The following is a 13,111-nucleotide window of genomic DNA, read 5'->3' as shown; positions in this document are numbered from 1 at the left end:
CATAAGATTCATCCAAACTAGACAAAATAATGGCAACCACCCAGTATTCCTGCAAGGCATCACCAATGGATCGTAGACGATTCACCAACATAGTGATTTCGGCCAAATGATCACCCATGTTTCCTGATTCCGGTAGATGCATCCGCAGGAGCTTACGGAGAATATGAATCTTCGTTCCAAGGCTAGAACGAGCATGTTGATGTTGCAACGCCAACCACATATCACGAGCAGATATGGTGTGAAGAACATAGCATGTTTGATTATCCTCGATAGATAATCCAATCAATGCTCTAGCCTTTCCATCTTGAGAAAGCCACTCAGCTGTCGGCTGTTTTGGCCTTTCCTCAAACACTACACTATTCAGCCCTTTATCAATCATCAGAAGTTCTATGCGGAACTTCCACACCTCGTAGTTGAAATTGTTCAACTTTTCCAACGAGAAATTCATGTCGGCCATTTGCTTTTTCAACACAAGCAGAGATTAATCAACAAATCTCCCAACAGCTTGCAAACTTGTCCATTACAAGAAAAAGTCAAATCACGACACTTGTTCGAATTTTCCGCGAAATTGATCAACCCGCACTATCGCGATGCTGGGCCCATAACCTCTTGGGCTGATTTAAGAATAAAAGAACGCAAAACTTCCGGGTTTAAGTTAACTTTTATTGAACGATGAAAACACGAGTATTGTTCACGTGAGCGGAAAAACTTTAATGATGGAGTTTCGTTGTTGTTAAGTTGGTAGTTGTTGACAAGAAGGGATGCCAGTTCAACAGTCATGAGCTCAGTTGTCCCAGTCTGGGACATAGCTACACTGCTATAGACTTCTGACCTTCTCGTGACCGGCAAAATCGGTCAAGTTTGTGTTGATTGATAGTTTCACAGTTAATCATCTGAGTAGTAGCGTAGTAACCCTATGATTGCGGTCAGAGAACTAATGCATCGCGCTTCGCTCGAAGGTGCATGTGCTGGGATCGAGTCCAGGATAGGAATCTTCCGATCAAACCACGTATCGACGGGTGACGAAAACCTTGTATCATCTCGAAAAAAGATCACAAATGGAGTACGTTGTTGGTTCGTTGGATCGTTAATGAGTATTGCCATGGAGTATAACCTATCACTCTGAAGAATGGTTTCTTCGAGAATCTGGATCAAGGTTGAAGATAAACAATAACAATAAATTCATTTATTTGATCAACGACGCTTTCAATGAATTCAAGAGAATCATTAGGATCCAGTTTAACGCAAATGGGAATATCGACCCTGATTATAGTTCGTCCCTGTTTCCTGAAATGTGAGTTAATTACCTCCAAAACCAGGTTCAAAACAGGTTAATTCTTTGTATGTTGGCAGAAGGGAAAAAGAAAAATTTCCTCCATAAAAGTGTACACTACTGTGTACACAGTCAGTTGGGAGCATGAAATTGTTTGGTCTGTTATAACAGAAATTATACCCCATACCACCACCTACTCCCTCATCGTTGCGAGACATCCTCTCAATGGGAGTCTCTGCCCCTCCATCCATCTATCTCTTCCGTTTCACTAGGAACGCGAAAAAAGGGTTATCTCCTACCGATGTAATCATTCTTCAAGTTGCTACACAATTTTTCTTTTCCCCCGTCCTTAGTCTGTCTCTCACCGAAAACATGAGAATTCTAAAGCTTGGCATCTGAAAAATTCCCCACCCACATCCATGTCCCATTTCGCTACCTGCTGCTAGTTATGAGTAGCTTGAACTCTGTGTTTTGATTTGTTTTGTTTTCACTTACTACTGTGTGAAGGCATTATGGATTCGTAAAGTTTTCAGCATTTTTCACCGGGTCCTTCCTATCCTATCTTAGCAAAAGCGTATCGTGTTTTCGTGTTTCGTTTAGCGGTAGTGATTTTTCTTGCCCTCGTTGGATGAGTATTGCATTCCGGTACTACACAAGTAACCAAAAGTCGTACTTAAACACAATCTATGAAAGAAAAATTTTGATTGAGTAAATGATCTCCAGGAAATTGAAAATGTTTCCTTTTTGGACAAAAAAAATAAAGGCGGTTCTGCAACATACAGGGTGACAATAAAGTTCCCGTACTTTTTGGAAATACTCACAACTTTCTTGCATAGTATCAAATTGAATCAACTAAACAATAACTAATACCTTCTTTGGAATCTTGGCTACCAGGTAGAATCGAAAAAAATAAAAGAATAGTTCAAAATACCCTCCTCAGACTGCTGAACAGCCTCCTTTTTTTAAGATGTACCTCACGGTTGTTATTCGGGACCACTTCTGTAGAATTTGTTAGTGATATAGTGTTAGTGCTTTTCAAATATGAATTTTTGTTCATGCCACCAAGAAATGAATTTTTTTTTTGTTAATGTTTATTGGTCGTTTATTGATGAGAACTAAATTTCAAGTCATTCATATCTTACATTCGTTTAAAATTTTAACGAGGCGTTTACAGTCTAAATAAGTATTTTCGACAAAACATATGGAAAATATGTTCGTGATGCATTATTAAGTTTTTCTAGCAAAAATCACTTCACTATTAAATTGAAAAAAATTGGATTGTTTGAGTATTTTTTCTTTCAAATACTTTTAGCAGTTCTTTTAAATTGAATTTATGAAAACCTTTGTAGGTAAAGTGACTCTTCTCGTGCATCGAGTACACTCTACGTGGTAATTACATATTTTCCATCAATAAACCCGGACTAGAAGCTTCCGAAAAATTTCAATTAACCTTTTCATCATATCGGAAGTGGATACAACATGATAGCATCATGTAGGTAGTCGAACGATTATTTAAGCTCAACGTCTGATGCTTCCTACTAGTTGGACCACCTTCTATCAATCCTTACATATACATTAGGGTGGCAATTAATGTATGGGAAAACATTCATGGTCGAATCTCGAAAACCCAGATGTACGAAATTTTAGTTCAATAGGGCTTGATTTAAGGGTGCCTCAAAGCACTCAAAAAAATTTTTTTTTTATCCTCAAAAATCACTAAAGGATATCGGATAAATCGAAATTTTTATTTTGATGCCAAATGACTTAAAATGCATAGAATGTTGAAATCTGATGTGAAGTCAAAAAAAAAAAGGATCAAAAATCAGCTTTGAAATTTAAAAATCACCCAATTGGGGACTAAAGCAAATCGGAAAAATCGAATTTTACATTTTGATGCCAAATGGCTTAGAAATGTATGAAACGTCAAAATCTGGTGTTATCTCGGAAAAATGTTTGGCCATAAATTGACTTTCTAGGACTTTCCGATGATTCAGAGGTTTTTCCGAAAAACGGTGTTCCAAAAAGTCGATTTTTGGCCAAACATTTTTTTTTTCGAGATAACACCAGATTTTGACGTTTTATGCATTTTTAAGTTATTTGGCATCAAAATTAATATTTCGATTTTTCCGATTTCCTTTGGTTTAGTCCTTGATTATTTTTGCGGATAAAAAACCGAAATTTTGAGCGCTTTGAGGTACCTAAATCACGCCCTATTGAGCTGAAATTTTGCACAGGGCAGTTTTTTGGGCAAATTCTAAAAATTTCGCTGCCGCTCTAATGCACGTGTGAAGCTTCTGCAAAGTTGTTGACCTAAAACGGTAATACCTCCATCGCAAAAGCTCTCGTTCGTTCATTTCTGTTTTGCCTCCTCTCCACCCCGAGAAAATACACGTGTACGTTTTTTTTACTCAACAACCCTCGAGTGGCCTTTTTCACATCAAAGGATTTTCCAGTGGAAAAAGCGATTATTATTCTGAATTTATTTTTTCAACCTTCCCTGGAAACTGTTGTTAAAAAATCTAAAAGTCTGCAAACAGCAGATTTTGGGAATTGCCTTTTTTTGCACAAAAAAAAGATCCTTAGTCAGAATCATTCTCTTAAAGTGACTGCCTATCGGAAAACAGACCACTTTCAGCTGGTGTCAGTCTCGTTAAATTAATTCATTTAAGAATCATGAATAATTGGACATATTAAATGTAAACAAAACACTCTAATAATCCCATGGAAGCGATGACGTTCATGCTACGACCATCTCTACCATACCCCAACCCAAAAGACCATGGATGATGATGACGATACACAAAATGTAAAAGATCCACCCAAAACAGAAAATTTGAGTGGGTGGAAGGATGGGTGAATGGTCGATTCTGGTGCTGCCACTCACTGCTTCTGCTGCTTAATCCTTCCATGAAATAAATTGAGCTGATCATCCCGTTTTCCGGACCAGCCAACAACAACGGTCGGTCGGTCGGTCGGTCATTTGCAAAGGATTTCCGTTGCCGGGTGGTGCTTTTAACGTGCAGCTTTATATTTTTGCTACCCCCCAAACGTAATCGCATTTGATGCATAAAACATAAAAAAATGAGGAAGGATCAAAGGTGTGTCGTTCATTGATGTTGTTGTTTAAAGAGCTTAATTCCACATGAAAAGAATGAACATGCACATGCTGTGTCATGGTTTTCAGTTAACGCATACATGAAAATGTTGAGGAAATAAATGTGAAGGAGAAAAAAGATTCAAAAACTAAACAAAACTAAGCTTAACTAGATGTTGATATATTTAATTTTCTTACACCTTACATTTTCTTCTTGAGAAATATTCTTGTGAACAAAAAAAAATACTATTCAGAGTTAAAGTCTCAAATTTTTGTGCAAGATAAAAATTTTAAAAAGGAAGTGGCTTCAGCGTTGAAAATTCGAAATTTAAATTTGAAAATCTAAGCTGAAAATCCAAAAACGATTTAAAATTTAGTTCTGAAAAAATTTCAAAATCTAGAATTATACCATAAATTGATACCAGCTTTCTTAACCAAAATTCAGAATAGAAAAGCATAATCTCAATAACGTTGGAAGGAATAATTCAGATTACAAATTACTACTATAAAATTTAAATAGTCAACAAAATTAAAAGAACAATGAAGATTTTTTTTGTAGCTCAAAATCAACATTAGGATATAGAACATGATTCCAATATTAGAATTGAAATCAAATTCAGTTAAAGAATAACATAGAAACAAAAAAAAAACAGAATTCAACAATGAAAAGTTTCGAATAAAAATCTAGTGCCAGATCGCCGAAAAACGCTCCTAAAGGCCGGAAAGCGCATTTAAAAGTTGTGATTCTAAATTAAGCTCAGAAACCGCATAAAACACATTTCATAGTTGTGATCCCAAATTGAGCTCAGAATCGCCAAAAACCACTTCTAAAGGCCAGAAAATGCATTTTAAAGTTGTAAATAGTACCAAATTAAGCTCAAAATCGCCGCTAGGTTCAGTCGTCCAGATTCAGAAAAGATTTAATGAGTCTTAAATTTTAAAACTTAAATCGAAACTCATTTTAGAATTTATGGATAATTTGTATAAAGAGCATTTTTTGTCATTTTTTTATTAGAAACGGCTTAAACTTCAGGAAAAATAATGAACATTGTAATATTCAATCAAATCATTGATTGAGTCTCAGAGAAAACAAGCAGAACAATACTTCGCAACTCGGATATCGAATGTTGGCAGATTTGAAGTTGTAAATCAAAGAACAAAAGACCGTTATTAGAACCGCTATTTGTTGTCAGATTTTGAGAATCTCTAGATCAAGCTCCGTACTTGAATTTGAAAAAATTAAGAATTATTTTTGTTGATAAAATTCAGTTTCAAAACTGTGAAATTTGGGCTCATAACAGTGAAAAAATCAATATTTCCCTTTTTTAAACGAAAATTTGTTCAATGTCACGAAATGACAGAGATAAATCCTAACCTTCGAAAAAAAATACTCGCTGTAAATCCATAAAATTATTAGCCACGAACATAAGTACAATCAATCCATTATGTCTAGCTTCGATTGCTTATAACAGATACTAACCTTGAATTTCAAGATAAAATATGACTACAATCGAGACTAGGTTCAATCAACTGAATCCTTCGCGATTGACGTCAGCTGATGATGACCGATGTCACATCGTTTACGGTTCGATGCCTTAAGCTTTCTTCTGCCGGGCAGCCACCGCCAAGTTTGTAGTCCCCCCACCTTAGCGGCAAATCTACAACTACTATCTACTCAACAACGAAACCCGTTACATTTGCCGCTGTCGTAGATGCGGTTGTTTGATGCCCAAAATAGAACGAAATCTACGACAAACGGTAAGCAATAAACCACAATCAAGGATGATATGTCTACTATAAACAAAAGCTGCCTTACAAACCCCCTCCTTAAAATGTGTACCACCACACTAACAATCGAATTGAATTCGATTTTGAAGAAATTTTCGGCAAGCGACGAGCAGCTTAAAGCTGCTAACAAAAATATCAACAGCAACCGGGAGGAAAAAGCTTTCACCCCACTGACTCTCGCGAATTTTCCAATAAAAAGTCATCCAACCCGTTTCGAAATCGGCGGCGGAGAATGTGACAATAAAATACCGTTAAAATGTGACGACCTCGTGCCAATATGGGCTGCCGGCGATCCGTTTGCATGGTAAAGGACTTTTGATGTTCTGGGGTTTCCAAGGGTTTTTTTGTACCGGTCTTTTCATGTTAGTTTTAGCGGGTGATTTCGTTCGGTGACCTTCGGGAATTTCTACTCACAACGATTTGATTGGAACAATTGTTGAGAGCCATCATCAGCCATCGTAAAACGGATTGTAGCAATTTCGTACCCTTTTTTTTGGGTGTACAAATAGCAATGTGTGACTAACAAAAAATATTAAGCTGTTGCTATTCCACCGTATTGCATCCAATTGGCCTTCGAACTTTTAATAACCGAGGCAATTCTCTGTCATACTGCAATTCAGAGCAATTGACCTCGCTAACTTTGCCAGCAAAGTTGCACTTGGAACTTTTCTTACGAAAAATAAAAACTATTTCTCTCAACAGACAAAAAATTTAAATCTAAAGCTTCTCAACGAGTCGACGCAATTCAACTTTAACAAACCGAAAAATAATCCTAAAATTTCAGGTCAGTGGGTCGTCGAATAAGCTTGGAGCATAAATGTTTCCCCCGTTTTTTCCAAAATGCTACCTTCCATCGCGCCGCGCCGTCCCATTGAAATTTCAGCGAAAAAGCTTCGTATCAATCAAATTCGTTTGCAGGGCAGGGAGAAAACAGAACCTTGTCAAATATCTGCAAGGCATCATCATCGTTTTCGGGAGGTTCAGAAGCCTCAAAACCCGCCGCCGATGATGGAGCGGTTCATAAAATCCTTTCGACTGACGATTGGTGGTGAAATTTTACTGCCCTTTAACAAACCGCCCGCCCCTACAACAACGATCGCTGCGCTATCGGTGTCGATGGAACGAAACAGTTAGTGAGTGGATTCTTCAATAAAATTTGCCATTTTTTTGGGGGGCTTTCGTTTGCTGGTCGACGACCGTGACCCGCCTTTTTCTGTTGCATGGATGAACCGAGCCAGAATGGGGCGGCCGTCCCAACAGAAGCCAAAATTGGTGCAAATATTTGGCCTCCGGGAGAGTGATTCGCAAACATTATGTTTAGAGGTCCCAGTTCCAGTCGTTTGGTTGCTGAAACCGTTGCGGGGGATGTCATAAACCTTGGTAAACCTTGAGACCAATCTTTTTCTGGTTCGCGAATGTATCTTCAGGATGGTAATTGATGATGTTACTACCCACAGTTCTGTTTTATCAGCTGCTCCCTCGTTCTGGAAGCACGAGAGAGAAAGAAGCCTTCAAGGAAGGGACCTTTATATGTGCTGTACATTCTGACCGATAAAATGATTGAGAAAGTCATAAAATATTGAAGTTTTAAAATTGTGCGAAAATGATATTCATTGTGTTTCGAGCAAAGTTATCATTATTGTTCAATTGTCATTTCAACATTTTTAAGAAAAAAATTCGAATATTAATCGCAGCGCACTAAATTGGACTGCGCACTCATGACTGCGACATTTGTGCGAACTTGTACATTCGTGCGACCTGTCAAATCAGTGTAAAATCTGTCGGAGTTCTACACGCTGACCTCTTTTCAGTCAACCTTTGTACGGATAACTGCGACTGCAAAACATTGCACGAAATCCAATTTTCAATGAAAGAGATAATATTAAAAAAAAGAAAAAACCAAAAAAAAAAAAAAAACTTGGCAACCTTACCTAGCAATTTTTTCCTGAAAAGATTAGTAAATCCATTTTACGATGAATGTTATATGTCGTGGAGTAGTTATATAAAATGGTCCAGACACTTAAGGTTCATATTTCGGAATTGCAATTTCTTTTTTAATGCATCCATATCTTCAATTTTTCATGAATAAATATTTGTAATATTACTTAATTCCAGGTAGAGTATTAAATGAGTGGTTTAAGAAGTTTTTTCTAATGCTATGAATGTAAAATAAGAACCAAAAAAAACTAGACTAGACAATCATTATTCTCCGAAAACATAAAAACACACACTTTGTAGATGGTGCAATCAAAATAAGAATCCATTCCCCGCGGGTACTTACCCTCATTAAAATTCACCGGGGCATCCATCATTTTGGAGATTTGGCTCTCGGCGATGTTCTATTTGCAGCAATCTTGCAGCAGTTTGTCCCAACCAACAACACTAGCTTTTCGCTGCGCTCGATGATAGTCTTCCACCGCAGTGTTTGCTCTGTCTCGTCTTTACTTTTTTCTGTCTTCTGGCCCTGCTGCCAAGCTAGCTATAGTTAGTAGCACGTGGGAGGACACCCGGGCAGAACCATTATCCTTCATTACATATCGACTTTCCGAAGCATGAATATTTTCACCAGCTTTTATTTTTTCTTATTTTTCTTTGCACCGGATGCACTTGCACTCGACCGCAATTTCTCCTCAGAACACATTTTTTTCTATAAGAAGTGCTCACTGTGCTGCTCTGCTGCTTCTTCAACAGAGCTTTTGATCGTACCTTCAACAGAAGAAAAAAAAATTAAAGCTCCGAGGAAGCCGGGAAAAATTCTATTGCATTAGCGGATTTCCGGGTGTTTCTTTTCATTCCATTCTCGAATCCGTTAGAGGTTGAACGAGAGTTTGACCGAGAAAAAAACGAATTAGCTTTCGAGATTTGTGCTTTTCAGGGCTTTTCACGAACCGGAACCGACAATATCGGAACGAAAAACTTCAAACAAACGGCGGAGTAGAGATAAAATAGGAAGGCAAAAAACCAATGAAAATATGGTGCTGTTTTAGGTCATCTGCTGTAGATATGAAATTTCAAATTTCCGATTGAATTTACTTCCACCCGGATGAAATTTTCCAATGGACCGAAAGTTCCTCGTTGCAATTTTGGAATCAATGCTGGTTGATTTTCAACTCGAAATTGGAAATTTGTTTTGAAACGAAAGACTTTGATAGCAAAGGTAACTAGATGTGTTCTATTGCGGTTTCTTCAAAATAATTCCAAAAATCAGCAAACGAATGACAAAAATGATAAATAAAATTTACCGAATTTGACGAAAATGACAAAAATGACAGAAAAATGCAAAAACGACAAAAATGACAAAAATGACCACATTTGGCGGAAATACCAAAATCCCAAAAATGACACAAATGAAAAAAAATACAAAAATTACAAAACATTGCTAAAATGACCAAAAAATGACAAAATGACAATATTGACAAAAAAAACAAAGTGACAAAAATTGACAAAAATGGCAAAAATTACAAAAATTACAAAAATGATAAAAATGAAAAAAAAAATGACAAAACATGACAAAAATGACAGAAATGACAAAATTGACAAAAATGACCTTTATGACCAAAATCGCAAAAATTAAAAATTAAAAAAATTACAAAAATAACAAAAATGACAAAAATGACAATAATGGTAAAAAAATCTAAAATTTCAAAAATAAAAAAAGATGACAAAAATTACAGAAATGACAAAAGTGAAAAAAAAATGAAAATTACAAAAATGACAAGAATGACATTAATGACATAAATGACAAAAATGATAAATATAATAAAAATTATTAAAATGACAAAAATGCCAAGAATGACAAAAATGACTGACAAAAATGGTAAAACGACAGAAATAACAAAAATAACAAAAATGGCAAAAATGACAAAAATTGCAAAAATGACAAAAATGACAAAAATGACAAAGTTGACACAAAATTACAAAAATGACATCAATGAAATAGATGCCATAAAAGACATAAAAATTACAAAAATGACAAAAATATTAAAAATGACAAAAATGACAAAAATGACAAAAATGACAAAACTGAAAAAAAACTGACAAAAATGACAAAAATGACAAAAATAACAAAAATGACAAAAATAACAAAAATGACAAAAATGACAAAAATGACAAAAATGACAAAAACGGCAAAAATGACAAAAATGACAAAAATGACAAAAATGACAAAAACGGCAAAAATGACAAAAATGACAAAAATGACAAAACTGACAAAAATGACGAAAACGACAAAAATGACGAAAAACTACAAAAAAGACTATATATTTTGACAATTATGACGAAAATAATAAATATGTCAAAAAACTGACAAAACTGACAAAAATTACAAAAACGAAAATGACGAAAAATGACAAAAATGACTATATATTATGACTATTATGACGAAAATAATAAATATGTCAAAAAAACAAAACTGACGAATACTACCAAAATGACAAATATGACAGAAGTGACAAAGAAAATCACAAATTTAAAAAATTATCAAAATGCGCAAATATGACAAAAATGACAAATATGACAAGAGTGACAAAATTGACAAAAATGACAAAAATGACAAAAGTGACAAAAATGACAAAAATGACAAAAATGACAAAAATGACAAAAATGACAAAAATGACAAAAATGACAAAAATGACAAAAATGACAAAATGACAAAAATGACAAAAATGACAAAAATGACATAAATGACAAAAATGACAAAAGTGACAAAAGTGACAAAAATGACAAAAATGACAAAAATGACAAAAATGACAAAAATGAAAAATATGACAAAAATGACAAAAATGACAAAAATGACAAAAATGACAAAAATGACAAAAATGACAAAAATGACAAAAATGACAAAAATGACAAAAATGACAAAAATGACAAAAATGACAAAAATGACAAAAATGACAAAAATGACAAAAATGACAAAAATGACAAAAATGACAAAAATGACAAAAGTGACAAAAGTGACAAAAATGACAAAAATGACAAAAATGACAAAAATGACAAAAACGACTAAAATGACAAAAATGACAAAAATGGCAAAAATGGCAAAAATGGCAAAAATGACAAAAAGGACAAAAATGACAAAAATGACAAAAATGACAAAAAATGACAAAAATGACAAAAATGTCAAAAATGACAAAAATGACTAAAGTGAAAAAAAAGTGAAAAATGACAAAAATGTTTAAAACTGACAAAAATGACAAAATCGACAAAAATGACAAATATGACAAAAATGACAAATGGGGATTTTTTTTATTATCTGACAATTTGCGCCGGGGGTCTTCAGATTTTCCCCAAAATTGAAAATTTGGTTCATTTTTGCGACTTAAAAACACATGTATTTTTTCAGGTTTCTAACATTTTTATTTTTTGAGTTAGCTTTGGTTAGATTTTTTTGTCAATTAAAAATAACCATTTTTCAAAGCTGTATAACTCTGCTATTTTTTAACGGAAATTATAAAATAGCACATCAAAATGCATTGAAATTTTATCAGCTTTCCAAATAAAATAGTTGGAAAAAAATAAATAAAGACCTTCAACATGAAAAGTTGTAAATAAACTTTAAATGGCTTCTAAAAGTACCGTCTGCACCACCGAATATTTTGCAAAAAATACCATTGAATAGCTCAATTTATGATGCAACTTTCATCTGAAGACACCAAAGTGGGCCATCAATTCCCTGAAGAGTTATGAAAGAAATAATGACGATAAATCTCTTTTTTTGCGACGAAAACAAACAATGGTCGAGCAACTGCACTCACATATGGAGGTAGCGCGCACTTCTAACAACATGGAAACAAAAGAACTTACCAAAGCAGGTAAAACACACTACTTTTTTGTGCTTTGTAGAGTGTTTGTAGCATAACTGACTTTAAATTTTAACCAAAATTCTTAGTATCGTATTGTTAATGTGATATAACAAATAATAGAAATGTTGCTGTTACAACCTGGTTATATGCTATATAACTTATTAACTTTTCGATCAAAGATCATTGTGAAGCATAATCAATGCCAATAGTAGAAGGTTCAGTCCCTGTGTTTGGGATCACAAAAATGTGATTAAAAAATGAAATATAGACGTGCTTTACATATGTAGTTTTTATATCGGGAGCTAAGCACTGTACACCAAAATCCTTTCCCATTGATCAAAAACATAGAGCGTGGCGCAAATGTAGAAATAATCGAAGAGCTCAGTATGGCCAGCCCAGGCTCTAAAAAGCATCATTCCCATTGTAGGTAATATGACATTGAAAATATGATACTTTTACCGAATTCGTTTTCTCCATTCGCCCAGTTTTGAGGTTTACCATACTAGAACGAACATAATTCGTCGTCAGTGTTTTGCTACCTCGATCGCTTACAAACGAATCTTCAGTGTTCCACCGTCCATTTTAAATCAAATCTGGAGAATAACGGATGCAAAACTGAGCGCATAAACTTCTAAAAATGTCAGCAAAATTTGCAAACTTGTTGTGACCTGGTGCAAAACTGGGTATAAATGAATGCGTTATTAGATTTTTGGATATAACATGAAGTCAGTTTAGCTGCAACACTCTACCGCCCCTACTTTCATAACAGTCCCATATGCAAAAACAAGCAAACGAGAAAATCAGCTTTTCCTGTTTTGGAATACATTCTTAAATTGTGATCACCACTTTCGGCATCAACGAAAATCGTTTCTAGGTTGTCATAATAAATCGTAAGACCAGAAATTTTCGAAATTGGGTTATTGGTAAGGTCGAAAGCACCATTTTTATTCATTATGGGACTGTTAATCGACCATATTTGAAACCTTTTTCAAATCTACTCGCATAACAGTCCCATACAGAATATTTTTTTCTCACCAAGCTACTTTCTAAGACTTTAATTTGATCATTTTTGAACTTCTAAATGCAATTTTCAGAAAATGAAACATACAAAATATCGTAAATTCCACATTGTAAGTTGAATCTTTTTACGATTTT

General features: G+C 34.7%; 2 protein-coding genes across 3 annotated transcripts in view; one reads left to right on the top strand and one right to left on the bottom strand.

Annotated features, from left to right (window-relative positions):
* Positions 1–13,111, top strand: part of LOC129739591 (glutamine-dependent NAD(+) synthetase) — a 123,362-nt gene that overhangs the window by 72,941 nt on the left and 37,310 nt on the right. The gene's annotated exons all lie outside the window — the stretch shown is intronic.
* Positions 1–13,111, bottom strand: part of LOC129739589 (cytosolic carboxypeptidase 2) — an 89,408-nt gene that overhangs the window by 72,608 nt on the left and 3,689 nt on the right. The window contains exon 2 of the mRNA XM_055731065.1: positions 8,437–8,861. Within this exon, the coding sequence (XP_055587040.1) occupies positions 8,437–8,467 (31 nt within the window). The 5' untranslated portion in view covers positions 8,468–8,861. The remainder of the gene's footprint in view (positions 1–8,436; positions 8,862–13,111) is intronic.

Source organism: Uranotaenia lowii, chromosome 1 (assembly GCF_029784155.1).
Source record: "Uranotaenia lowii strain MFRU-FL chromosome 1, ASM2978415v1, whole genome shotgun sequence".
Taxonomy (NCBI): Eukaryota; Metazoa; Arthropoda; class Insecta; order Diptera; family Culicidae; genus Uranotaenia; species Uranotaenia lowii.
The sequence above is the reverse complement of the archived record's forward strand: the minus strand, read 5'-3'. Positions and strand labels throughout refer to the sequence as shown.